This window comes from Polistes canadensis, unplaced genomic scaffold (genome assembly GCF_001313835.1).
Source record: "Polistes canadensis isolate GaletaPanama2010 unplaced genomic scaffold, ASM131383v1 scaffold_46, whole genome shotgun sequence".
Taxonomy (NCBI): Eukaryota; Metazoa; Arthropoda; class Insecta; order Hymenoptera; family Vespidae; genus Polistes; species Polistes canadensis.
In genome coordinates, this window is record NW_014569593.1 from 918,443 (window position 1) to 944,295 (window position 25,853).

The window sequence follows — 25,853 nt, forward strand, 5'->3', positions numbered from 1 at the left end:
TTTCTATTACTTTATTTCAATAATTTTTCCTAATAAAAAAAATCAGAACATATAAAAATAATAATATAAAGCTGTAATTTTTTCAAACTCAATTATATTTTTTATACGCATAAAGCATATTTATATTTGGAATATATCTAATTTTTTTTTTATAAAAGATTCTTGATTTATTAAACCTGGAATTTGACCAGTTTTAAAGTTTTTTAGAATTTTAATTTGCATGAATATAATAATAGAAACGTTTCTAATGACGCAATAAAATTTGGTACTTTTGCATCAATCCTATCGTATTTCTAAGTGAAACACGCACTCCGTACGATAAATTCATACATTCAAAAAGTTAAATTGAAAGTTAATCGCTTGTGAAAAAAACTGACGACATTTTTACTAATTAATAGGTATAACATGATGCTTCTGGTTAATAAAAATGTGTATTGCAAGCCAAGCCAACCTAATGTGTTGTGTCGAATTATTCATATTCGTCGATAACGAAGGCATTGTATACACGAACCTGTAAAACACATACAGATGTATTCATAGGAGTAAGCATGCAATTTGAGTAAATGAATAATAAAATCATATAGAGTAGCGGTGATGAGGTGAACATGAAGTATAGATGCACATTATAGTAATTTACTAAGACTGTAAATCTAAAATGTACCACAGAAAATATAATCCGTAGATGCCTCGATCCTTTCTGCATAATGCAGGCTGAGCATTTTTCTTATTTTATATTATACAATGCACTTACTTTTTTGATTATAGTAACAGAAAATAAATTTTCCTATAGAACAGAAATTTGTAATATCATAATACATCAAATGACTTTATTAGAATTTCATATAATAAATAATTAAAAAAAAATAGATACTAGACATTGTATAGATAATTTTGTATTTGTTCTATTTATTGTCTATTCAATTTTTTTTCTATTCAGTATTTGCAGGTAATACTGTTAAAAATAAGGGATAAAATTGAAAAGATTTATTCTGTTATACAAGTATGCTTCATTTGCAACGTCTCAAAGGATACATATATAAATATACATACACACGCAATAACTTATAATTTTTTTCTGGTCTGACTCTGGCTCAGAGTATACATTGCCAGTTTTTACATATACGGAATTTTCTTATCGTCTTAAAGCAATGTAAATGTTAATCTTGTGCTTCGAGCATATGTGCTGATAAATTGACAAGTGCACACGTACAAATATAAAAAATAAAAACTTTATACATATATAGTAGTAGAATACACAAAAGGTAGTAATTAACTAACTTCCGCTTACAGTATATTATAATTGTCTATTAGAATGAAATATTTTATACAAAAAAAATAAATCTATCACTATTTATATCTTTTTTTATGTTGCACAATAAATATTTCAAATGCCTATCAATTGTGCGTGTACACATTGTAATTACTAATATCAGCCTGCATAATTTTTTTGTATTTTACATATTTTAAAACTGATTTTAAAAATCTAGGAAGGTTTGCAAAATCTGCACATAAGCAGATAATATGGAACAAAGTAAAAAACCATAAACATATGATAATTGTCATCTCATTATGAAAAACTAGAGAAATAAAGATGTTATCATATTTACAAATCGCTTTTCTATTGTCTCAATATATTCTTCATTTTTATAGATTTTGAATTGGTATAATTTTTTGGTATTCAGATTAATATTTTTTCATTTCAGGTATATTCTGGATGACCTCATCATATTTTTTAGTTAATCTCCATTTCTTTTTTTCCTTTATAAAATGCAGTTTTCCATGTAAATTAATGATCATATTTTAATTCGTCCTTTTAATTCTTGTTTTGTTACAGCAAATATTCATAAGCTTATAATGTAAAAAGTAGTAGTAGGAATTATTAAAAAGGCATTTATGTAGAAACAAAAATTCATAATAATGCACTTATTAAAGTTTAAAAAAGTTAAATTGTATAATTATTACTTATACAATCTCATTTTCATTTATTGTGTGTATGAATGCTTTATAATAAAGTTAATAAGTTACACCCTGTGTATGTAGTTTTTCCACTTTATTCTTTTCTGTTATTTAACTCGGATTTATTTGATATTAAAATGATTATATAAGATATTTTTAAAGCATGCTTTACAAACATACTTATTTATATTACACAGTCTATATAAAATGCATAATACAAAACATGTATAATATATATTGCATTCAATAATGAATTAATAATACGATTAATGATAACAGTCTTAGATTACACTACAGAAAGTTTATATTTACATTACTATTATAAGAAAATGTATATTGATGTGTTTTATTTAATCTTAATAAATATAACCAATTTGTATAATATTCAACAATATTTAATTTAGTTATTATGAATTATTCTTGTGCAGTATCTATCGTCAAATTTATTTATATGATATTACAGTTCTATTTCAAAGTTTTTATATTTCGATGAAAGGATTTCAGTATATTTAGCTTTTTACTTACATGAAAATAGTAATTAAGAATTTTTGCAAATTATTTCCTGAGTTACTACAATCACTTTGAATGTAAAAAAATATACACTCACTAAATGCTACTATCACCAATATTATTTTCTACCCTGTTTTTCTAAACATTGCATTGATATTTTTCATCTGTTTATCTACGTATTTCTATTTTTGCAATAAAATATTAAATATGACAGCAAACTATTTTTGAATTATAATTAAATATAAATCATAAATATAAAAATTATTTGAAATTTTAAATTAGACATTATAAAATATTAAATTAAAGTAAACAAATACTAATTAAATTTATGAGGCATATTTAAGTAATGAAGGGAAACATATGTAAAAATATGGTATGTTATTAAAAATATAAAAAAATTATTAAAATATCCATAATACTTATGCTTTGTATATAGTCGAATTGTCATTTTAATAAATGAAAAGCAGATAAAAATGGAAATATGCTTAAGAAAGTGTTTTGTATGGTTAAAGCTAATATTCAATAGCTGCTTGCTGGGGTGACCTATATTTGTTAAAATTTATAATACTTTTAATATATATATATTGCATGACACCTTCTTAAGGTTTTTTCTTCTAGCTATTTGATATCAATGATATCAAATATTAAAGATTACAAAATACTTCATATTATATGTTCATGCAGAGAAATTAATTGATTAAATTTCAATTAAAATTGACTATTTAAGTACATGTATTATACTTGCATAAAAATTAATTTATACAACTAGTTCACTAGATAGCATTTACTATTACCCCTATTGAAAATGATAAATACCTTTAAAAAAATAATCCACGAATAAATGATATACATTATCAAGAAAGATATATTTTTAAGCGTGTGTGTGCGTGAACTACTAATAATTTTTATAAAAACATTTATATGTACATATAAAAACAATTGAACGCACGTACCTGATATCTGTTCGTTTTATAGTCATGGTTATTAAAATAAAATCTCTAAGAATGTGAAATCAAACAAGTGAAGAAATTATATCGGATATTAGTTATAAATATTAGGACACAATGTAGTAATTTTAAGTACAAATATATAAATATAAATGCAATTAATTATGTGCAGCCTTTTTACCATTCATGTATCCGATCCACCTTTCTGCAGTTGCAGTAAAAAGTGGATCATTATCAATAGTATTAAGAAGAAGAAGCTGATTAACATGTGTGGAATGATAATCCCACCTAGCTAAATTAGGAGCTATTTTTAAAGTAAAATGACGTAAATCATATGTCGTACCTGATCCGGTATCATATAAAGTTAACATATTTTTAAGTGAGATCATTCCTTGATTAAATAATCTTGATGCCTCATTTGCATCTTTACCTGTTGCTATACTTTTTAAATCATAGAGTCCAATGAGGGAGTATATAAATCCATTAAGAATAAACGAAGGTGGAGTTGTAGGATATTCTTCATACCAAATATATTTGCCTAAAAATAGAGCTGCTACACCTCCTTTATTAGATGATAATTTAAATGGCCTTAAACCTCTCACTGCAGCTTGTAAATATTTTTCTTCTCGAGAATGATAATAAGCTCGCGCCAATACTGAAATAGCATGCCCTTGACCCATACTGGAATACCTAAAATAATATAGTATGTAAACATAATAACTAATATATTCAGTTTGCACTGTAGAAAAGTTAACGCATTAAAAAATTAGTATAAATAAAATGCTACAATATACCATCCAGGTTCCAGCGTAGCCATACCAGTAGAAACTCTTCTTCTAACTGGATTTGGCCATCCACCAGATGTAATATTTTGATTAGCGACAAACCATTTAGCAGCATCATAAAATTGTTCCATATGTTCGCTTGTTGATAATGTAATATTATCGATCATTCCAGAACCATAAAGAGTTATTCTAATGATCTATAATAAATATATAAATTAAATGATTTATTTATTTAAGATCAATTTTTTCACCTTAAAACAATATATAGTAACCTTTAATTTAGATCGTGAAAGTTTCTTTTTACTTTTATCATTTAAATATAATCCTTTTTGTAAGTCAATAACTAAATCTCTGGTAAAACGTTTCCATTGATGATTGTTTTGTCCAATTCCATAATATATATGATTCTTATAGGTATGTAACATTACATTATTTGCTGTATAATGTAAGTTATACATATCTTTCTTTTCTCTAGATTGCAATGTAACCATAATGCTACCATTATCCTTAATCTTTAGATCCCATTTTAATACAAGATCTAATACATGATCCAGTTTTAAACTTATTCCAGAAGTACTCGTTTCAGGTGTTGCGAATTTTGTAACATAGCTATTAACTTGTTTGTCATATATTCGAGAAATAACAGATCCTTGAGGAACAGACCATTCTAATTTGAGTTTATCAGAATCTTTTATCAATTTTCTGTAAGGTTCAGGTTCTGTTAAATTTTTGCTATAATGGGACAATCCAAATTGGGCAATTTGAGTTGGATAATAATATCCTTGACTTTCCCATTGCGTAGATATCGGTACACCATCGCTGCCACTAACACACTTTACTCTTTCTCTAACTTCAACGTTATAATTTTCAAATGTCATAAATATCCCTCGGGGATCATATTTACCCTTAGGAGTTACAATTTTGGAGTAACTGTGTAACCACTCAAATCTTTCTAATCCATCGTATGTTGCCAATTTACCATAAATCTATTCAATTAGGTTAGATAAATTGTTAACACTGTCAAACTATATATGCATTACTTTAATTGATACTTACTTCAAAATATTTATGAATGAATGAAAAGGGTATGTATACTTCATCTCCTTCTTTCCGACAACCAATTGAATAATCACCATTTATTGAACAATCTATTTCTTGATATCCTGGTTCATTATTTACTTTTTCCTTAAAAACAATTTAATTTATAAATATTATTAATACAGTTATATATATACATATAATTTTCAATTTGTTTAACAATAAAACAATTAATGATTGCGATCAATTGAAATACTTGATTAACTAACTTTATGTTGAAACTGATATTTCCAATCTGTTGGCCTTAGAAAGAAAGGATATCCACAATTGTTCCATGATGTTAGTAAGGAACTTATAACAGCAACAATCAATATTAATAAAGTCGTTTTGTAATTCATTCGCATCATCATATGTAAACTTTAAAAAAAAAACCTGTGTCAGGAATGGATGAAAAAGATATGAGTAAAATGGACTAAATCGAATGTCTATGTATATGTATATACATATACAACTAATTATATTCGAACCTTTCATTGTAATGTTTTCTTTATTTCAATTCGATCCTATATGTGCATAATATTACAAACGATTAATACGATTTTTCACATTAGTATGCATTTAAAGTAGTTTCGTTCACCTCAAACATTGCATTTACTTGCAAGTAAGTAGTACAATATATACATATATGTATACGATCCTCTAGTTACGAAAAATTCATTAATATTAACAATGTCAAAACCAATTGAAAATAGGTCATCAAATATATACGTTAAGACAATACGATTTATTAATATACATTTTGCATTATATATTTAAATATACGTGTATATATACATTAATTTATCTAATTATAAAATTGTTTGATTAAAAGAGATCTCGTTGTATGTTGGTAGCACTGCTAGAAGACATTTCGGTCTTTTAACTTGTTCTGACTTCTGTCAGTTCGTAAGTAATAAATCCAAAAATTGTTTATGAAGCATTTCCCTACAAGCTGTTGAATTCCTTTCAAATCAACATATTTGTTCAATATTATAGGGAAGAATGTCTAGCGAAAGAGAAAACGTTAAAACTGTGAGTATATTCATGAAGATTTACATACAACTTAAACTTAACATATATTTTACAGTAATATCATTTTATATAGTAACCTATAAAACAATAAAAATATTTTATTATTTGTAGTTTTGAAGTTATTAATCAAATTTTACAATATTTATTAAATTTTAACAAGATTTATATATTTTTTAAATATACCTTATTAATTTCCTTTTTTTCATTATTTTTTTTACTTAACCGTATATTTTAATAAAAATATTATTAATATTTAATAGTTTACTAGTCCTGAAGCTCCAGGCTATGTAGGTTTTGCAAATTTACCTAATCAAGTGCATCGAAAGTCGGTGAAAAAAGGATTTGAATTTACACTTATGGTCGTTGGAGAATCTGGCCTTGGAAAATCTACGTTAGTTAATAGTTTATTTTTAACCGATTTATATCCAGAAAGAATAATTCCTGATGCTGTTGGTAAGCATTGTTAAAATAACTTAATATGAAATTATGTATGTTTTGTTTTTTAATTAGTTAGCTGTAATCAACGAGTATACTCGTCATGGAAAAATTGCAATATTTTGTGTTATCGCTGCATTTTTGCAATGCAATTTAGATATGCAATTTTTAAAGAGGTCAACACAGCTAACTCATTAAATAACAAACGGTAATTACTTGTTCCGCATGACGAGTACGTATACTCGTCAATCACACACACACAACTAACTGATTAAATATATTTTTCTATCGTTGGATTTGATAATGTTATTAATAAATGAGTATTTATATTTATATACAGAGAAAACTAATCAAACTGTAAAACTTGACGCTTCCACGGTAGAAATTGAAGAAAGAGGCGTTAAACTTAGACTTACAGTTGTTGATACACCTGGTTATGGAGATGCTATTGATAATACAGATAGTTTCAGAGCCATCATTCAATATATTGATGATCAATTTGAAAGATTTTTACGCGATGAAAGTGGATTAAATAGAAGAAATATAGTCGATAATAGAATACATTGTTGTTTTTACTTTATTTCTCCATTTGGTCATGGGTAAGAATTTTTTTTTATCTATTTAAATATTTCTAAGTGGATTTTGTTATATTAAAACATTTGTGACCAGTATTGTTCAGGTGAGACGTTTAATTGGATACCGCATATAATAACTTAAAATATAAAACATATTAATATATTAAGAAATAATATTACAATTTAACAAAAAATATATGTATAAACAATTATAATTTATTTATTTTTTTAATAGATTGAAACCTTTGGATATAGAATTTATGAAACAATTACATAATAAAGTTAATATTGTACCAGTAATTGCAAAAGCAGATGTACTTACTAAAAGAGAGGTACTACGTTTAAAGAAACGTGTAATGGAAGAAATTGAAGGTAGTGGCATTAAGATCTATCCACTACCAGATTGTGATAGCGATGAAGATGAAGATTATAAAGAACAAGTAAGACAATTGAAAGAAGCTGTCCCATTTGCAGTTTGTGGTGCAAATTCCTTACTCGAAGTTAAAGGGAAAAAAGTTAGGGGACGACTCTATCCATGGGGTGTTGTTGAAGTAGAAAATCCAGATCATTGTGATTTCATTAAATTGAGAACTATGCTTATGTAAGTAAAAAATTCTAATACAAAAAAAACTGTATTATTATAATTCAATGCAATCAGTAATAATTGTATGTATTATTTTAGAACACATATGCAAGATTTACAAGAAGTTACACAGGAAGTACATTATGAGAATTATCGTAGTGAAAGATTAGCTAAAGGAGCTCCGGTTCCACCAAGACGGCAAACGTAAGAATATTTGAAAATATATAAACTGTAATAATTTATTTGTAAACAAAAAAGAGTATTAATATAAAAATAATTTTCTTTCTTGTAATAGAATTGTTGAGTCGGAAAAAACAACTTCTGTATCAGAGAAAGATCGTATTTTACAAGAAAAAGAGGCTGAATTACGTCGTATGCAAGAATTATTGGCAGTAATGCAGGCACAAATGCAACAGCAACAGCCATAATTAAATAAATGTTGGACAAACTTGAGGAAGAGCTTCGGCTCTATAGGTGCCAAAAAGTTTATAAAATATATGTGACATACAAGAATGTAGCTTTAAGAGACAATTTAATTTTTACAAGCTTCTATTTAGCTGATATATGCGTTATATAAGAACATTCTTTAATGCATAGTTCTTTTTAACTACTGCTTGCATACAAGTATATTTAATATTTGGTAGACTAATATTTTTTTGAATTAACAAGATTTAATATGTAAGATAAATAGGACAATTATTGATACATAGTGCAAAATAATTATATCTTTGATACCAATACCATTGCAAGTTAAAAGACGATAATGAGAAGAAAGCGACAGTTGTCATAAGTGCCTTGTAATTCTTTATTTTGTTTCAAAAAGTTCTGGTTTAAAAAGTTCGTGAAACAATATTAAACAAAAATTATGAGAAATAGGTCTCCTAACGAAAGTTATTTACGTTATGATTACAATACATTTCATGTCCACTTAGTTTTTAAAGAATTACTATGAAATAATTAAAAGGAGGCAAATATCAAAGTATCTCATATTGTGCTAAAACCAAAAAATTCCAAACTAATATATTATATTTGTTTATAGATACTGCGAAAAGAATCTCGTATTTAATTTAAAAAATAGAATTCATGTCAATGTTATATAATATACATTATAATAACATATGATTTTACAAGACTTTAGATATGGTATAAACATTTTTTTAAATTATCATTGTTCACAAATAATATATGAGTAAAATTATACTCATTTGTACAATGAGAAATATGTCTTCGAATATACAAATATTTTTCGTATTTGTATATATATATATGTATACTTTCCTGACATATCTAATTCAAATAGATTATGTGATATCATGTATTTGATGTGTGATCGTGCAGAAGGTTTTAAAAAAAATTAAAAATATAAGACTGGAGTTTCTTTTAACAACAAAATATATTATAACTTAGAAAAGATATTGTTTACTAATATGGAAAATTATCCAAAAATAGATGATAACATTTTGCACATATTTATCTTACAAAGGTATTATGTGAAAAGTATTAAGGATTATTCCAAAAATGCATTTAATTTACTTCATTTTTATTTACCAGATTATTAAGATATAACTTAGTATTTTTATAATACAATTTAATAGTATTTTGAGGTATATAAAATAAATAAAGAAAGAATAGTTCAATCGATCTGTGGGAGTACAGTCAAGTTTTAGATAATTTAAGATGAACAGATATCAATTTTTCACATATTTTATACCTTGACCATTGTACTTATTTTTAAGCATTTATACGTATTTATATATTATAAACATGTTTTATGCTTTTTTATGTATTATAAATATGCGCAGTATATGCAAGCTTTTATATCTTTTCTATAGAAATACATAAATTGTAATTCCATTAAACATTGTTTATGATTTGTGCATGTAATAATCTATTGCAGTAGAAAATGCTGCAAATCCTGCAGCCCCTATTATTCCTGCTTTTACACCAGCTAGAAACAAATAAAAATTTAATGTATCTATCATCATATTATTTTAACCCTTTTGATACTACCAGTGACTATAGTCATTCATCGTTTGACGCTTGCTGTGTCTTACTTATGATTATAGTAACCCAATGTTACATTCTTATTTTACTATAGTCACCCTTGAATATTTAGCATCAGTTTATAAATTTTATAATCTAAATATTTTTAAATGCATTATGATATGCATTGTAACATAAAATTTTTTATTTATTTCACGACAAAATTTATGTCATGTTATAACTAGCTTGCACAGTAGAACTTTATTAGCAATGCAACTATCTATACAGTAGAAGCATACTCGAAAATGATATAGTCATATCAAAAGGATTAAATATTGACAACAAATAATAAATTGATACCTCTTAAGCCTATTAGACCACCCGTCACACCGCCTGCATAAGTACCATTTTTCCAATCAGTTTTACCTCTATACTAAAATTAAAATAAAACTTAAATAAATTTTGTTTAAATAAATAAAATTGAATTTGAAAAAAAGAACTTACAGATTCTATGCTACATTCAACGGCTGAAAATACTAAACCCACAGCGGCAAAATTCTTCGCATAACTAAGCGTTGTCATTTTCATTTCTCTAAATATTTCACGTGCAGTTTGTTTTTTATCTACACTTGTCATATCCGGATTTACGCTTGATGTAAATAAACCTATAGCAGCTCCTAATCCATATCCTACAAATATCATACTAGTATATAGTATCTTTTGTTTAATATTTATATTAAATATAAAAACAATTGTTAAATACCAAGTACACAGCTCATAATACTCTTAAAGACACAACTTTCCATAACTCTTTCAACCATTTTTTCTTCATTAGTTTTAATTTGTACAGGTGCTATCGTTGCTGGTATAATAATATTTTCTCTATATCTTTCTCGAATTCCTATTAAATATACAGCCAAATTATCCCATTCTGCATTACTCATAAAAACTTTTTTATTTTCCTGCATTGAAAGATCAGCTGATTTAGATTGATCCATAAATAGCATAATTGTAATATATTGAGATCAAAGTTTGTTAATAGTTCATTTTACAATGTAACATCAAAATTATTGTAGAGAACTAGGCGTAGGAATTAAAAAACTTTATCATTAATTTTATCAATAAAAACTTTAACGATAACTTTTGGCAAATGTAATTTCTGCAATATAAACATATATTTGTACTATTTATCACATGTATATTTATATTCCAATTATATATTTCATATAAGTTTGTTTTTTACGAACCACGTGTTGCAATCATTTACGAAATGCAACTGCATAAGCTGACTGGAGTAGTCAGTATGATGTACACACTAAAATATTTATTTGATTATGCGTGTGTGTGTTTAAATCACAATTCCTTCGCTAGATGGCAGTTGCATGCTCATTTTAGACTAATTTAATAGGAAATTTGAAAAACGCGCCAACTTTTTTCCCATTTAAAATTGTACTATTACGATTTAAATTGATTAATTTTGTAATTACTTCTTTAAATAAATTTTGTGCAGAAATTGTTTATTTACTAAAATTAACACTTATGGAGGACGTATTTAAAAGTAATTTAATATAAGACAATGATAAAATCACAATTTCTTACAAATATAAAGATGGAAAATGTTATTGATACATAAGATAGAAATGTTTTTCTATTTAAAAAATTATCTTATTTTTCATTTATACGGTTTTATTTATTCGTATAATCAAGCATAACGTGTGAAAAATTCTTTAAAATATTGTATATAAAAAAATGTCACAATATAAAGGCAAAATAAGTATGCAATAGATATAAGACAATTATATAGATATTATAAAAAAAAATAAATATAGTTTAACTCATAACATGTATGTATTGTTTGATTGGTTAGAATATTTTTAATAGGAATCAGTGGCATTTTTATGATATTTCCAACCATTTCAATTTTTTTTTTTTCAATACAGACACACTTTAAAATTTAAACAATTACCGAAATATATATGATTTGTTACCAATATCATAATATACTTATCTTTTATTTCGATATAATTTATCTAATAAACAAATTTATACAATAGAAACATTGAATATATCTCTATGTAACTAGATGTAATTTTACAAAATACAATTTAGTCATGGATATAAAGGAAGGATACACTTATTTCCTTCACGATTAATCAATTGCCATATTGTATCATAAAAGAAAAATTAAATATATAAGCAATAATAGTTATTAAAATCTGTAATTCGTTCATTTTTGCGTATCCTTTGGTTGAAAGCAACAAAACTTATAAACATTGTGTAATTTTTAATAACACGTATCATTGATTCAAACAAGCACTCAAGTATTCGAGGCATTATCATCCATTCGTCCATCCATTAATCTATTTATTTATTCATCCGTATCTTATTAACTCCGGAACGATCGTGCTGAAGAATAAACACGGCTGATTTTCGAACATGAATGACTAATGTCATCTGCACAATCACTCCAGGTATTTAGTACAAAGAATGAGGAACCGCGTACTTTGAGGGACATTTATCTTTTAAGCAAGATTATTAAGCAGGTATCGATGAAGTCGGATTACCGGGCATACGATAAATACCGCTGAACAATATACTATCTATTGTTTTATCATAAATGAAATATATAAATGGATGATTAGCATTAAAGACAGCCGGTTCAGATGGCCTGCTCGAACGGAAAGTAAATAATGCCGTTGCTGCTGCTGCTGTCGTGCCCTCTTCAGTAACCTCAATTTTAGCTTTATGAACACCGTCTCCCAAATGAAGAGTATTTTCACCGTCAGCTACGAAATCTCGCAAATCAGCCATATTAGGTCCTACTAGATCTTCAAGACCGAGTTGAATAAGAAGAGTTTGAAATTCTAACTCTCTTTCCAATTCGAATCGTGGTAAGGAGACTTCGACTTGTCTCGATGACATTCCATCTTTAAGAAGTATTTGTAATTCCATCGCATCAGCATCATTGGAGATACGATGAAGAACGTTCCTGATACCTCCGTCTCCTTGAATTCGACTCGGATCATCGTTCAAAGATCTGGCTGCTGCGAAAGGTGGTAGTAGAATGAACATTGAGATTTCTGAACCTTTATATGGAAGTTCAAGAATGTGCGCTCCCAATTCCTCCGAGACGACTGTTGAACAAACGAAGATGATACGTTTTACTCTTCTTTATCGGTTTATATAGTAATATCAAAATATATATGCGTAATATACGTATATTCAAATGTATTACACTAACCGTGATTGAATGTGTTCTTTTGACGCATGAACGTAATTACGGAATTTTGCTTGCCAGGTGTATAGAAGATATCTTTTTTCGAATTAGCTGGTTCAAAACGACTTTGCCAGAGACCTTTGAAGTAAACGGCATTAACCAAGACGAGATCCGTATTTGTATCGATACTTTTTTTTGGTAATAGGTCACGGATATGACCCTTTGTAACGTTACTGACCCAATTGTTTATAACTGTTCTTACTTCTGTTGGATTGGTCATAAAGTCGGTCTTCACTAACTCATCAGCGAACAAATCCAACATGCATTCACGCAACTTTGCTGTATTCGTTACCCAAAGCCGGTTTGCGGAATTGTATTCATAATTGCTTGACCCATTTTTCTGAAAAGAGTTTAAGTAAAAATCATCGCTTCTCATCGAGGTCAAGCGTTTCGCTCTTGTTTCACGAGAAGCCTCACCTTGAAACGAGAATCATTCTTACCTTTTTACTTTGTTGTAAAGATTTCTTAAAAGAGTAATATCTCATAACATCGACTTTCGATAAATTATCCGGAATATGCAAAGCTTTTTTTAAGGATGCCTCCGTGTTACCACGTGCACCAAAATACGCTAAAAGCAAGGCATTGTAAATGCTATCCGGACTGAGAAATATACTGTTCTCAGTTTCAATTTCAGCGGACTTCTTTAATGCATCTAGGGCAAATTTGTAACGACCTTGATCGAGTGCCTTTTTCGAATCCGGATTCATTTGAGTGGGATTATCATTGTCTGTTAAACATTGTCCCGTGATACCACCGATCAAAGTTAATAACAATAATAATGGCATTGCCTGAAAAAAGAAATAAATATGGATTACTTTTTAAAAGTTAGTGACGTCATTTCTTTTTTCGTTTCTATTTTTTTGGATGAATCAAATCCTTTAACAGTTCGCATTCGATTGTCTATAAGAAGAATTTCATATAAACGTCAAGGATACAATTCCGAAAGGTTTACACTCGCAATGTCGCGTGTTTTCCTATGTGTTACGAAATCATTTTAGCGCATGAGCAAGCGAAGTTTTAATCCTATGCTTTTTTTTCTTTCTTTCTTTCTCATAAAAAAAGTCCAAGAACGATAATAATATATTTACATATATGCCGAATAAATAAAATACATAATTAATAAGACGATATGTTCTCATTTTATTTTATCAAATTTTTTGTCTTATCTCTCGTTAGATAGAAAGATTTCAATGCGTGGATTTAAAAAGATTCATAGGAGGCTACCTAGAAAGTTGACAACCCGCGTTTCTCTGTATAAATCGTTTTCTTTAAAACATTTTATCGTTTGGAGAAAGCGATAAGATAATTCGTATAAATAAAAAGTAAATGAAATAAGAGATTATATATATATTAAAAGCATCTTATTAATCGAAAGATCAATTCTACAGATGTCCTATAATTTCTTCATCATTTTAATCTGACATTGCTACATGTGATATTAGATATCTCGTACGTATTTTACTTATTAACTTTTTCCTTCTTATTGATCTCTTATCTTATTATCTAAAGTCGCATAGATCAATAAGATTATTATTTTTTCTCAATCGGGAAGAAAAGATTTCATAAATTAAGACACTCCGTTTGTACGAGTGAAAGCAGCGAGTAGTAAAACCATGACATCATATAATTCAACTTTCTTGCTTTAAACGAACAGACAACTTATGTATGACGGGACAACAACTATTCGTGTGACGAAATTTACACCGCTACGCCTACGTTTTATTTTGAAGATGAAAATATGTACATATGTATTATTACAACAACTACATAGTAGTTATTTCTCTCGAGAAACATGCGAAAAAAAAGAAATATCTTCCTGGTATTATTTAGATTAACTACTGACCTAATTGCTGCTGTTGCTGCAGTTGCTTCTTATTATTATTCTTTATCTTAACGAATTTAATTGGAAAATTTAATATATTTCTTTTTTCTCTGTTTGTTTTTTTTTTCAAGGACTGCTGTTTCTTCTTCGTTCATCGCGATATATATCGCATAAGAATTCTTTACACGAATACGTAGTCTCATTCGTAAATCGATCACGCACGAACGTATTTAACACAAGTCACAAGTTTGAATACGTAGGAGAAAAGATATATGTATTTTCTTTCTCTTTCCCTTTCGCTCTTTCTCTCTCTTTCTTTCTCTGTTAATCTTGAAATATATTCTATTTTAAGTTAGAAGCTTAAGTCACACAGATTAATTGCTATATATATATTTAAAGTACAAAGGTATATATATATACACGTAATATATTTATATACCATTGACGAAGAAGAAGCATCATTTTTATCACTATAGTTATATATATATATATATATATATATATATATATATATATAGTTATTTAATGAATAGATAAATTGTTTATAAATTGATTGAGATATATTTTTCTGTATCTGCTTGTATATTTTGTAAAAGTAACGTAGAGAAATAGAAAGAAATAGAAAGAAATACATGGATAACATTAATGATACATAAACATTTTCGTAAAGGGTTTTGCGTAACTAAAGTGGATAATCACAGGAAATACGGTGTAGGTTTGCATTAAGGTGCGGTTTTGTTATCGTAAGAGGTTAGGCGATACGATTCAGTACTTTCTTATTTAAGTATTATACTATTTAAATGAGATACTGATAATAAGTTAATCTTTGAACAAAGAGCATATAATGTCAAATCTTATCTTTAGTGAATGCCTATAAATACGAGGATAATGTGATTAGGTGACCGATATTTTTGGAGTTTCGAAAATGATCATGGTCATTGGATGAATCATTCGTTACATTCGTTTTTGAAAGTGAACCACCAGCACGTGAATGAATTCATTAAATTAAAATACTTCAGTGTGAAAATCAATTGACGCGTCGTTCGTGTTTATAAATGTGAACATTTTGTTATGTATGCTAATATGTCGTTCATTCATGTTATTTCATTTCATTTTGTTTAATAAACAAAACTTGATTGTACATGTAAATATAAAAAAAAAACCACCGCAACAACAACAACAACAAAAATTTATGAAATACACGGATGCAATGAGAAAATTTGCAGGAAGACATTTGACTTGAGTATTGGACTTACCGATTCGGAGAACATTGTTTTGCTTCTTTGATAACAATAAATCGAATAACTTTCTTTAATTACGTTCTATGGGAAAAGATATACAAACGTACTCCTCTTTATTGAGCTTTGAACGGAACTAAGAGACTATGACGATCCAGGCACGGGAGAGATGGTCGTTTTCTATAAACCCCACCAAGAAACTTCGATGTTCGTCATACTTGAATCGAGTATATCCTTTCGAATGACTCGTGTTTCTCTTTTTTTATCCCACTCCTTTTCTCCAACCTACTACGTCTTCTCAACGTATGTAAGTATATATATATATATATATTTACTTACATACATGCTTACTTCCTGAACGTTGGAAATGCCCGAAGAGTCATAATTGTTTTCTCCTCAGAAAATTCCTCAAGGAGAATGAAGACGATTCGTATTGATTTTCGCGCGCTAAAAATCGATCCCGATTTATTTGTTCTTTGTTATCCCATATTTACTTTATACGTATATTTATCTTTTTTCTTCTTTGATGACTAACAATTTTGACTGACCATTTTCCTCACGGAGGTATGGAATATTCCATTGTTAGCGATGCGTTAATCAATCAGTAAAGTTCGTAAAGAACAATTAATAATTATGTTCGACAATGAAAGAACCGTAAATTTAATTAAAATCAATCAGTTAGTCAAATTGATAAATTTGTACATATCATTTTACAGCATTTAACGATAAACCGAGTAACTTGTTGAGATTGAAAACGAATAAATCTTTCAAGTAAACAAAAAGACATCTCGCGATCATCTATTATTTTTATTGAATCTTGTTTAATTATCGTTAATAAAACCTATTTTTAATGAACACTCCTCATTGATATATATGGAAAAGGGTAAGTGATTTAAATACTTTAATTATTTAACTCTTCGTTTTACGTTCGTTTGAATTTGAATATATTTCCTAGCTAAATCATTTTTATTTCCGTTCTATTCAGCTGTTTTATCGTTCGTTCAGCATCTAATTCACATTTCTGAAGATCATGTTCTGCTAAAGGCTTCACGATTTGACCAACATTTGATCTCAAGCATATTTTACGATACAGAATATAACAATTTTTATAAGATTATCATTGACGTTTTAAATTTCATTCGAACGAATAGATATATTAGTTTCGTATTGCAGTTTAATATTGCAAAAAATCGTTTACTATTTCTTTTTATGTTTTTTTTTTTTTATAACCAGTCTCTTATACTCATCATTCTTGAGACTGATCTTAAGTAGGGAAAGCGTGCGATTTGATAATCCTTTTAAAACTTGTATCATTTATTTCTCAGATTAAATGATCAACAATATCTTGACTCGAGAGAAGATATAAGGTCAAGATCATTAAAAGAGATTAAATGAGACAATAAAAATGATTCTAACCGAGGATCGTATTTATTCGAATTGTTAATAATTTTTAAAAGTAGTAATAGATTGGAACGTTATATTTTTTTGGTTTATTTTTTCTTTTTTATTTGTTTGTATCTTTTGGAATTTATTGTGAAACGAATTTTGTATTGATTTAGTTGAATCAACAAAAAATCAGAAAATACCGATTATATCATCGATGCAATCGTTTTATTTTTAAGTATACCGAGCATGGGATTTTCCTTTCCGTTATTACTTTCAAATTCATAATCAATGAGTCTTCTTTCATTGAAACGGCAATACTATAATACTTTAAATGATTTTTATATTATCTCGTCCCAATATTTTCTTGCCTTTTCTTTGAATTTTTTGTTTTTATACTGACGTAAGTTATATACGATCCATTCTGCTCTATTACTTTTCTTTATAAAATCGATTGTATATAACTCGCAGTAAAATAACATAAAATAAAAAATATTGTGCATGTAAAACTTATTAAAAACAAAAAAATCAAAAAACAAGAAACTTTTGCAATGATCTGAATATATTCTAATAATAATAATAATTTGCATTTTATTTAAAATATTATTAAAAAATCCGTAGATAAATTTAATATTCTTTTTATATAGCTTTGACATGCGTTCTCTTTATTTGTTGCATAAGAACAGATGCTAACAACACAATTTTCAATGTCCGTAACAACTGTGAAGCGTGAAATATTATACCTAGGGTGAAGTTTTTAATTTCAACGAGTTATTTTTTTTTTTTTTTTAAAGAGACGATACGTACAATAAAAACAACATGTACGATTAAAGAACATGATTAATTTTCATTATCGATTCAATAATGAAAATCGATCGAAAATCAATCTTCGACGCAACTTGTAACGTGACCGTATTTCTTGATAACACACAAGTATATGTGTACGATTATATATCTATTTATGCAGATCCATTTTAATATAAAAATCTTCAATACAATGCAATTATCGTATATTTATCGATGTTAAGCAATGATTATCTTACCCGTGATTGTACCATTGTTCTTCCTTTTGTTTTACAAATATCAAAGTGTTTTTTTTTTTTAAAAGATTGTTTCTTCTAATTGTAAAACACTCGTTATGATAGCAAATAAACAACAACCATCTGACGTGCATGTAGTGCACGAACTGCAGTACTATGTAACATTGTTGCTTTATATACTCTTGTTGATTTTTAATAAAGAAATTGTACGTCATACCACGTCAACTTAATTTCCCCCTTCCTCTATTTTCATCGAAAATACTTTTACGCGTCTTGTCGATTCACTATGTATTTTTTAATTGATTTTATATAATTGCAATATGATCAGAAGGAATTTCCCCACAAGATTTTACTATTAATATGTTTGTATCGATAATGCGATTTCCAATAAAACATATATCATTCGTACTTTGTGATGTGTTCAAGTATAGAAAAATATAATTTTGCTGATTCAAAATATATTTGCGAGAGATTTAATGTATTTATTTTATCGTTAATATATCAATTTATATATTATATCAATATTTATATATTAGAAAAAATTTTATTTTTTATTTTTTCCATAATTTTTTTTCTAAAAATCGTTTACTCATAAATATATTAAAATTATATATTATACAGAAATTTTACTAATCGTATAAAATTATACATATTTATATGCTTTTTTGTTTGTTTGTTTTTTTTCTAAATTTGATCGTACGAGCATATATAATTTTAGTTCAAAGAAATATTGCTCATAAAAGTAATAATTAGGAGTTAGGTAATAAGGATACATCAAAGATATTATCTTTTTCCGCTTAATTGTATTTATATACAAACCGGAACAGAGACTAATATTTTGACATTTAATATTTGCCTCAATAAATGATATCGTCAAATTCTTTTATGATGCATTATTTTTTTTGCATTTTTTTCATTCAGGATGAAATGATATATTCACTCATTATTCAAATAAAATATATAATTAACAATTATAAAATATATAATTAACAATTAAAAAATACACATATAATACTCTGTTATAATACATATTATTCTATTAAAAAAAGGACCTTTCTATTAACGCCTTCTTACATTTATTCAATACTATCAGATACGTCGGGTCTATATTATTCTATTATTATACGTTAGAATAATAAAATTGTTTATACTAAAATCGAGAAATAGTAAGCTGCCTTCGAATATACGTAAAGAAATACAATCTTTAAGAATAATATTCTACATTTTTTTCTATAGTTACTATATTTACTTAATTAAGAAGATAAAATAACATTGTTAGATGCCGTAGAATTTGTACGAGTACCAAGCGATTCTTGGTTTTCTATATTTTCTATTGTTTTTTGGGTTTTCTTATTATTTAACCATATTTTAAACTTATTACCACTTTTAAAATGTTTTATCATTGCAAATATAGCTATTATTAAAAATATCACAGCCAAAATAACATAATAACAGCCATAAATAAAAAACTGAAACAGAAAAAATGAATTATTTTAAGATAAAGTAATAAAATCCTTATCATATAAAAACAATTTTATCTATTAGATTAATAATATCGAAATTCAATATGTATCTTCTTACTTGCGATCTGATATCCTTTCCAAGATTGCCATTAATAACTATTAACGTTAACAAACTTTGGAATAATAATGCAAAAAAGATATTTGTACCAAATATTAAACCATAACTATCTTCGGATATATATTTCGCAACTTCAAAGCTATAAAATAACAAAATATAAAATATACAAATTATATAAATATTTGAATCTAAATAAGAATTACCTTGCAACAGTGACCATAGTGTGATAAATTACTCCAAATACTATGTAAGCGACGTATTGTACCCAAATATTATAACTGTAGGAACATAATATGATTAAACCACCTTCCATAAGTGCAAATATTGTTAACATTATATCTCCTATCAGTGGCCAATTCAATGGTATTTTAGCAACAGTAAAAACGGTCAAAGCACCTAATGAGAATTTTTATTTTATGAATAGTTTCATGCATACAATAATATACTGATTATATTTTTTTTAGTTCATTAATTTCTAACATTTATACTTCAAGTTGACGGCAATCCTTTTGCATATTAAATTTAATTATTAAAATAATGTAATATATATAAAATTTTAGCTGTGTGTGGCAAAACATTTTCTTTAAAGTTTTTACTTAAATAGTGAAACCTCAATTAAAGCCAATAACAGTAAAGAAAAACTATTTTTTCAATTTATCTAAGCACTTTGGATGTTAAGTTGAAGTTAATAAATGATTCTATATGTGTTTTAAACCTTTAACGAGAAGCAATATCTACAATTATACAAATCTAAAAGTAAATAGATACCAACGATAAACAAAGTTCAGCATATATTGGTAATCGCTTTAAGAATGCGTCAGGATAATGAATTTAAAAAAAAAAAAGAAGAAAATAAGTTTGTATACTGCATGAGTTTTGTATATATTTGACATACGCAAAAAGGCTATCGTTAATTCGAAGTGTCCCATTAGAAACAATATCTTTATTTTTTTTTGTAGATATTAATATAAAATTGGTAATATATTTACCAATTATTGCATAAATGGCATCTATTGCTCCGTTATAAATCTCGTCGTAAGATTTAACAGTCGTTTGCCATACAAGCTGGGCATAACTGGTTATTTGTAAATAGCCACAGGTTGATAATGCCCACCACATGGACCATTTTACGACATCACCATGTGTATACGCATTTAAAAAATGTTTCCATAATAGTGCGTAAGCACGTTTTACTTTGGAAGACCTAGAGGTAACATTTATCTTCGCAGAATCACAGTTCGACTTTTTTCTAAGATTAAGTTCATGACAATTATTATCTTCAAGTGATTTCACGTTATCTGTTGATGATGTGGATTGAATATTTTGATTATGAATAGTTGAATGAAAATAAATAGATTGTCCCACGGATGGTAAAAAAAATGTCCATAATGTGGCAAATGCAAAAGCTGAAAAAAAAAATATGTTTTTTCGTTGATCAATATATCTATCATTGATTTATCTGTGATAGAGGAAGAGAGATAAATTTAATCTTATTGTATATATCGAAATTATCAAGATATATAAAAAATAATTAAAAATATATTTGATGATATAGGTCTGCCGATAATATTGTTCATAATAGATTTAAATTGTTATTATTAAAATTTGTTAATATACCTGCAGCAGTGAGATAGTTCAACTGATGGTAATCTAAGATATGAAAAGAAGATGTTAATTGTGCTATGATTCCACCCATACATCGTCCAACAAGGGTAGCTGCTTTTGTATGACCTGTCACTTCTTGATAATGCTCTTTATCAACTTTTGCATAAATGTACGTATAATATGCCACTTCACAAGAAAGAAACAGGCCATAAAAGAATTCAACGACCTGAGCTACTATTATAGTTTTTGCAAGTATTAGTACAAAAAATGTAATAAATCCAGAAATGGAACACAGTATTATAATAGGTTTATATCTTACAAAATCAGTTATCAAAAATATTATCACTAAAGTTAAAAAGTAACAATATGTGCTAACTGGATAAATATCTTGATTTACCTGAAAGTTAATAATATACATGTCATTAAAACTGTTTGAGAGTAAGTATTAAATAATAGATTTAAATTTTGATTGTGTAATTTCACAAACTTCTGTTATTGTAAAATTCTTCCATGGTCCTGTTAAGTAATCAGTTATAAATGATTCTGATGGTCTGAAGTTTGTTAACATTCCAAACATACATAGAATGAGAGATATCTTCCTCCAATGCATTGTAAAAAATATATTGTTTATTTTTTGTACTTGTTAGAAAATGTAACATTAAATATTTTATTTACTTTTGTTATACCTAGAAATATATAGATTGTTTGTATATATTTAAAGCAATCAAATACATTTAAAGTTTTATATTAATGATAAAAAATACATAATAAGAAATATACTTTAGTATATTTAATTAGAAATATATTATTAACAATTTATAAAGACAAGTTTTAAAAGAATTGAGCAAAAAATTAATAAATAAATTTAAAATTAAAAGATCATCACAAAATCTTTCTCGCGTGTATCGTCAAGATAAAGAGATAACACAGATAAAACTCGATAAATTGAACAAACAAAACAATTTAATACAAATTATATATTGAATATGGAATTATTAAAACAGATTTATATTAAATTACCATTTTTTATTTCAATATCAATCATTTAATTTGTTATGCTAATAAGAATTATTAATACTGTGTTCCCCTTGGAAATACATTTTTAACGTAATATATAATATAATACGTTTAAAATATTACATGTCAATAAAGTAATTTCAATTAAAATTGTATTATCTCATATAAAAATGTTCTGTTATGTCACATTCGTGTGTATTATGTTTAATTAAGTACCAATTAATAAATTAACCGGATAAGGCTCTACTTCTTCACTTACCTCGTGTTCAACGAGGTATGATCCATTGAGCACTGATAGACGACAGCACGAGTTACCTTTAGTCCTATGATTGTACACAGTATGTAGTAAGATAAACTGGTATTTAAACTTGTTTTTGTCGCCATCTAGACATTCAGAATACTACTACATGTGTTGATACAATTTCTGTATCTTATGTATAATCTTAATAAGATTCTCTCTCAAAAAAATACATTTTCTTAAAAAATATAAACGAATACAAAATATCAAGTAATTGATTTAATTGTGGATTGTCTATTAAAGTATGTTACATCTCAATAACAACAATAGCAACCAATGAAAAAATTTGCTTTTCCCTGAGATTCAAACATATGATTGGATGTAATTGGATAAAAAACAAGAACTTGACTAAATAAAACTTAAAATTGTTGACATTTCATATTCGATCCTGTAGTGAAATTTATGTATACATCTGTCTGTCTGTGTTTGTATATCATACATAATATGCATACTTTTTTGGCCTTAATATTCCTTAAAAATGGAGAATGTTAAATAAAATTGTGTCGAATGTTTATCATGTTTTATGAATATTGGAGATGTATCGTGCAAATGTAAGTATTAGTAATATTTATTAAAGTATTGTTCTTGATTAATTAATTATATTTTTTGTAGCAAAATGGACAACAGCAAAGAGCAAATGTTGAACCAATACACCCAAATCGGATTAATGGAAGACAACCTTCACCTATAAATGTTCCAATGTCGGTTTTAGAACAGTTTAGAGAATCATGGTTAACTGCAATTATTGGATCTATTTTATTTGCGACTGGCATGTGTCTGTTGTTTTGGAACGAGGTATGTAATTTGTAAATCATGTTTTTTAATCAAACTTGTATAATGAATACATTTGCGTTGTTCTCAGGGAAGAGCAGTAAAAGTAGCATATTCTTTAGACGAAGCTTTACGGAATGTAGCAGTACTTTCAAATCCATTTAAGTTGTTACCTGAATTTGAAGGCCGGCTAATACATATTTCAGGGCAATTATCCATATCGGAGCCATTGACTGAACCTGATTATGGCATTATTGTGTCAAGCGTTAAATTAAAAAGAAGAGTACAGATGTATCAATGGGTCGAAATTGAAGAAGAAAGAAGGTAATTGTATTTGATCGTTGAATATAATTGATTATAAATATTCTTTAATGTAAGTAGAAATACCATTAAATTAAAATACTATTTTAGTTTTGGCGGAGTGACAGAAGATGAGAAACATTATTATTATACGACAGAATGGAAGGATAAGCTTGTAGATTCTGATCATTTCTATATTAGAACCGGTCACCATAATCCAAAAGAAATGCCAATCAAAAGTCAAATACAAACTGCTAACGAAGTTAAAATTGGAGCTTTTATTCTTGGATCTGAATTAAAGAAGAAATTTAATGAATTTGTTGAGATTACCAGCGATGAAAGACCAGAACGAAAAGATATCAAAATGCATTCTGGATTATATTATCATAGCACAGACTTGTGGAATCCCCAGGTATCTCCATAATAAATAGTGCATTTTTGTGTTTGTATAATATATTCATTGTTTTCTTTTTGTTTTTTTTTATAGGTTGGAGATATTAGAATACAATTTTCTTATGCAGGGAAACAAGGTGATATTTACTCCGTTGTTGGAATGATGGAGAAAGGAGTTATTGTTCCTTATACTACATCACATGGAGAAGATATTTTACTTCAAAGGAAACACAAAATAACAGTAGATCAAATGTTTCATTTAGAACACGTGCACAATTATTGGAGAACTTGGAGTATCAGGTAATCTTTTTTATAGTAATTATTTTATTTAAATATTTTTATATATTTTATTTAAGAAGTGTTTTATTCTTATAAAATTATTTATTAAGAAACATTTTTTTGGTATGAAAATGCATAACTAATTTCAGAGGACTTGGATGGTTAGTTCTATTTTTGGCGGCAACTTGTTTGGCAAATATATTGAGAACAGTAATACTTAATTCTACATTTTTATGTGGAATAATAGCAATTGAGTCATTAACAATGTCCGTTTCCATGTCCATTAGTTTATTAGTAATTGGTCTGGCATGGGTATGGTACCGACCAGTAATTAGTCTGTGCTTAGCTTTAGCTTCAATTTTACCTTTTATTTATTCAACTTTAACAGCATCTCAATCGCAACAACGTGATAATTATAGAAGATTATAGTCTTATGCTGGAAATATCAATAATGTATAGCATATCTATTTACAATACTTTTTTTAGTTTTACCAAAGAATGTGAATTTCATTGTTAATTTTATATATATAGTTATTTATTAAATATTTAAAATAAAACTTTTGTATTATAAAATAGCTATAATGTTTTAGAAATACTTATTATCAAATGTAAAAAAATGTGAAATACATCAGCTTATGCAACATATACATTACATACGTATTGATAACATAAAAAAAGTAGTTTATTACCAGAAGCAGTTTCAACGTTGGTTAAGAATATCAGTATAAGATGGCGTTGAATGTCTATTAATTGATCATTGACTTATAATTTGATCAATGAACTTAAATTAAGTATATTTTCTTTGAATTATGCATTAGCAAAAACGTTTAGAAAAATTATTAAAAGACTAACATATTTCAGAGATAAAATTTAAATCTTAAATAATATTTTTTGAATAAAATAACTTATATATCACTTTCCTCTTTATAGAAATAGAATCATATATCTAAATAAACAAATTTTCAA

General features: G+C 27.0%; 6 protein-coding genes across 8 annotated transcripts; 2 read left to right on the forward strand and 4 right to left on the reverse strand.

Annotated features, from left to right (window-relative positions):
* Positions 1 to 466: 466 nt before the first annotated feature.
* Positions 467 to 6,050, reverse strand: LOC106785179 (D-glucuronyl C5-epimerase). Its single transcript, XM_014745409.1, has 6 exons — positions 5,764 to 6,050; positions 5,506 to 5,668; positions 5,255 to 5,383; positions 4,471 to 5,184; positions 4,208 to 4,395; positions 467 to 4,103 (listed from the first exon to the last, which is right to left on the reverse strand). Exons 2-6 carry the CDS (start codon positions 5,644 to 5,646, stop codon positions 3,572 to 3,574), a joined length of 1,704 nt encoding a protein of 567 aa, XP_014600895.1. The 5' UTR covers positions 5,647 to 5,668; positions 5,764 to 6,050; the 3' UTR covers positions 467 to 3,571.
* Positions 6,051 to 6,129: 79 nt separating this feature from the next.
* Positions 6,130 to 9,754, forward strand: LOC106785182 (septin-1). The gene is made up of 6 exons (XM_014745414.1): positions 6,130 to 6,307; positions 6,568 to 6,760; positions 7,083 to 7,341; positions 7,553 to 7,918; positions 8,000 to 8,104; positions 8,196 to 9,754. Exons 1-6 carry the CDS (start codon positions 6,278 to 6,280, stop codon positions 8,326 to 8,328), a joined length of 1,086 nt encoding a protein of 361 aa, XP_014600900.1. The 5' UTR covers positions 6,130 to 6,277; the 3' UTR covers positions 8,329 to 9,754.
* On the reverse strand, positions 9,286 to 11,337 carry LOC106785184 (mitochondrial import inner membrane translocase subunit Tim22). 2 transcript variants are annotated; one of them, XM_014745417.1, is made up of 5 exons: positions 11,131 to 11,337; positions 10,647 to 10,845; positions 10,388 to 10,572; positions 10,244 to 10,316; positions 9,286 to 9,848 (listed from the first exon to the last, which is right to left on the reverse strand). In XM_014745417.1, exons 2-5 carry the CDS (start codon positions 10,825 to 10,827, stop codon positions 9,766 to 9,768), a joined length of 522 nt encoding a protein of 173 aa, XP_014600903.1. In that variant the 5' UTR covers positions 10,828 to 10,845; positions 11,131 to 11,337; the 3' UTR covers positions 9,286 to 9,765. The 2 variants fall into 2 exon arrangements, with proteins under 2 accessions (XP_014600903.1, XP_014600902.1); XM_014745416.1 differs by lacking the exon at positions 11,131 to 11,337 and having other exon boundaries at positions 10,647 to 11,083.
* A 618-nt stretch (positions 11,338 to 11,955) lies between these two features.
* On the reverse strand, positions 11,956 to 18,807 carry LOC106785181 (leukocyte elastase inhibitor-like). 2 transcript variants are annotated; one of them, XM_014745413.1, is made up of 4 exons: positions 18,647 to 18,807; positions 13,601 to 13,948; positions 13,125 to 13,500; positions 11,956 to 13,017 (listed from the first exon to the last, which is right to left on the reverse strand). In XM_014745413.1, exons 1-4 carry the CDS (start codon positions 18,659 to 18,661, stop codon positions 12,419 to 12,421), a joined length of 1,338 nt encoding a protein of 445 aa, XP_014600899.1. In that variant the 5' UTR covers positions 18,662 to 18,807; the 3' UTR covers positions 11,956 to 12,418. The 2 variants fall into 2 exon arrangements, with proteins under 2 accessions (XP_014600899.1, XP_014600898.1); XM_014745412.1 differs by lacking the exon at positions 18,647 to 18,807 and adding an exon at positions 16,239 to 16,462.
* Positions 18,808 to 19,655: 848 nt separating this feature from the next.
* LOC106785180 (thiamine transporter 1-like) lies at positions 19,656 to 23,174 on the reverse strand. Its single transcript, XM_014745410.1, has 7 exons — positions 23,106 to 23,174; positions 22,317 to 22,515; positions 21,842 to 22,226; positions 21,214 to 21,630; positions 20,428 to 20,620; positions 20,225 to 20,363; positions 19,656 to 20,112 (listed from the first exon to the last, which is right to left on the reverse strand). Exons 2-7 carry the CDS (start codon positions 22,437 to 22,439, stop codon positions 19,897 to 19,899), a joined length of 1,473 nt encoding a protein of 490 aa, XP_014600896.1. The 5' UTR covers positions 22,440 to 22,515; positions 23,106 to 23,174; the 3' UTR covers positions 19,656 to 19,896.
* Positions 23,175 to 23,428: 254 nt separating this feature from the next.
* On the forward strand, positions 23,429 to 25,534 carry LOC106785239 (transmembrane protein 43 homolog). The gene is made up of 6 exons (XM_014745520.1): positions 23,429 to 23,695; positions 23,757 to 23,939; positions 24,007 to 24,239; positions 24,327 to 24,627; positions 24,703 to 24,908; positions 25,037 to 25,534. The coding sequence occupies exons 1-6, from the start codon at positions 23,681 to 23,683 to the stop codon at positions 25,314 to 25,316; spliced, it is 1,218 nt and encodes a 405-aa protein (XP_014601006.1). The 5' UTR covers positions 23,429 to 23,680; the 3' UTR covers positions 25,317 to 25,534.
* The last annotated feature ends 319 nt before the right edge of the window (positions 25,535 to 25,853 follow it).

What these genes read in the sequence shown, in the direction of transcription:
- LOC106785179 (XM_014745409.1), bottom strand. Translation starts at nt 5,646, where the DNA reads ATGATGATGCGAATGAATTACAAAACGACTTTATTAATATTGATTGTT. An exon ending in AATATCAGTTTCAACATAAA is followed by an intron (nt 5,384 to 5,505) that starts GTTAGTTAATCA and finishes ATTGTTTTTAAG; the next exon opens with GAAAAAGTAAATAATGAACC. An exon ending in TCATTCATAAATATTTTGAA is followed by an intron (nt 5,185 to 5,254) that starts GTAAGTATCAAT and finishes CTAATTGAATAG; the next exon opens with ATTTATGGTAAATTGGCAAC.
- LOC106785182 (XM_014745414.1), top strand. Translation starts at nt 6,278, where the DNA reads ATGTCTAGCGAAAGAGAAAACGTTAAAACT. An exon ending in AATAATTCCTGATGCTGTTG is followed by an intron (nt 6,761 to 7,082) that starts GTAAGCATTGTT and finishes ATTTATATACAG; the next exon opens with AGAAAACTAATCAAACTGTA. An exon ending in GTTCCACCAAGACGGCAAAC is followed by an intron (nt 8,105 to 8,195) that starts GTAAGAATATTT and finishes TTCTTGTAATAG; the next exon opens with AATTGTTGAGTCGGAAAAAA.
- LOC106785184 (XM_014745416.1), bottom strand. Translation starts at nt 10,890, where the DNA reads ATGCTATTTATGGATCAATCTAAATCAGCTGATCTTTCAATGCAGGAA. An exon ending in TATTATGAGCTGTGTACTTG is followed by an intron (nt 10,573 to 10,646) that starts GTATTTAACAAT and finishes TGATATTTGTAG; the next exon opens with GATATGGATTAGGAGCTGCT. An exon ending in TGGTCTAATAGGCTTAAGAG is followed by an intron (nt 9,849 to 10,243) that starts GTATCAATTTAT and finishes ATTTGTTTCTAG; the next exon opens with CTGGTGTAAAAGCAGGAATA.
- LOC106785181 (XM_014745413.1), bottom strand. An exon ending in CTTTACAACAAAGTAAAAAG is followed by an intron (nt 13,501 to 13,600) that starts GTAAGAATGATT and finishes AACTCTTTTCAG; the next exon opens with AAAAATGGGTCAAGCAATTA. An exon ending in AAAGAACACATTCAATCACG is followed by an intron (nt 13,018 to 13,124) that starts GTTAGTGTAATA and finishes TTTGTTCAACAG; the next exon opens with TCGTCTCGGAGGAATTGGGA.
- LOC106785180 (XM_014745410.1), bottom strand. Translation starts at nt 22,439, where the DNA reads ATGCATTGGAGGAAGATATCTCTCATTCTATGTATGTTTGGAATGTTA. An exon ending in AGAATTTTACAATAACAGAA is followed by an intron (nt 22,227 to 22,316) that starts GTTTGTGAAATT and finishes ATTAACTTTCAG; the next exon opens with GTAAATCAAGATATTTATCC. An exon ending in GAAAGGATATCAGATCGCAA is followed by an intron (nt 20,113 to 20,224) that starts GTAAGAAGATAC and finishes TTTCTGTTTCAG; the next exon opens with TTTTTTATTTATGGCTGTTA.
- LOC106785239 (XM_014745520.1), top strand. An exon ending in GTCTGTTGTTTTGGAACGAG is followed by an intron (nt 23,940 to 24,006) that starts GTATGTAATTTG and finishes CGTTGTTCTCAG; the next exon opens with GGAAGAGCAGTAAAAGTAGC. An exon ending in CAGACTTGTGGAATCCCCAG is followed by an intron (nt 24,628 to 24,702) that starts GTATCTCCATAA and finishes TTTTTTTTATAG; the next exon opens with GTTGGAGATATTAGAATACA.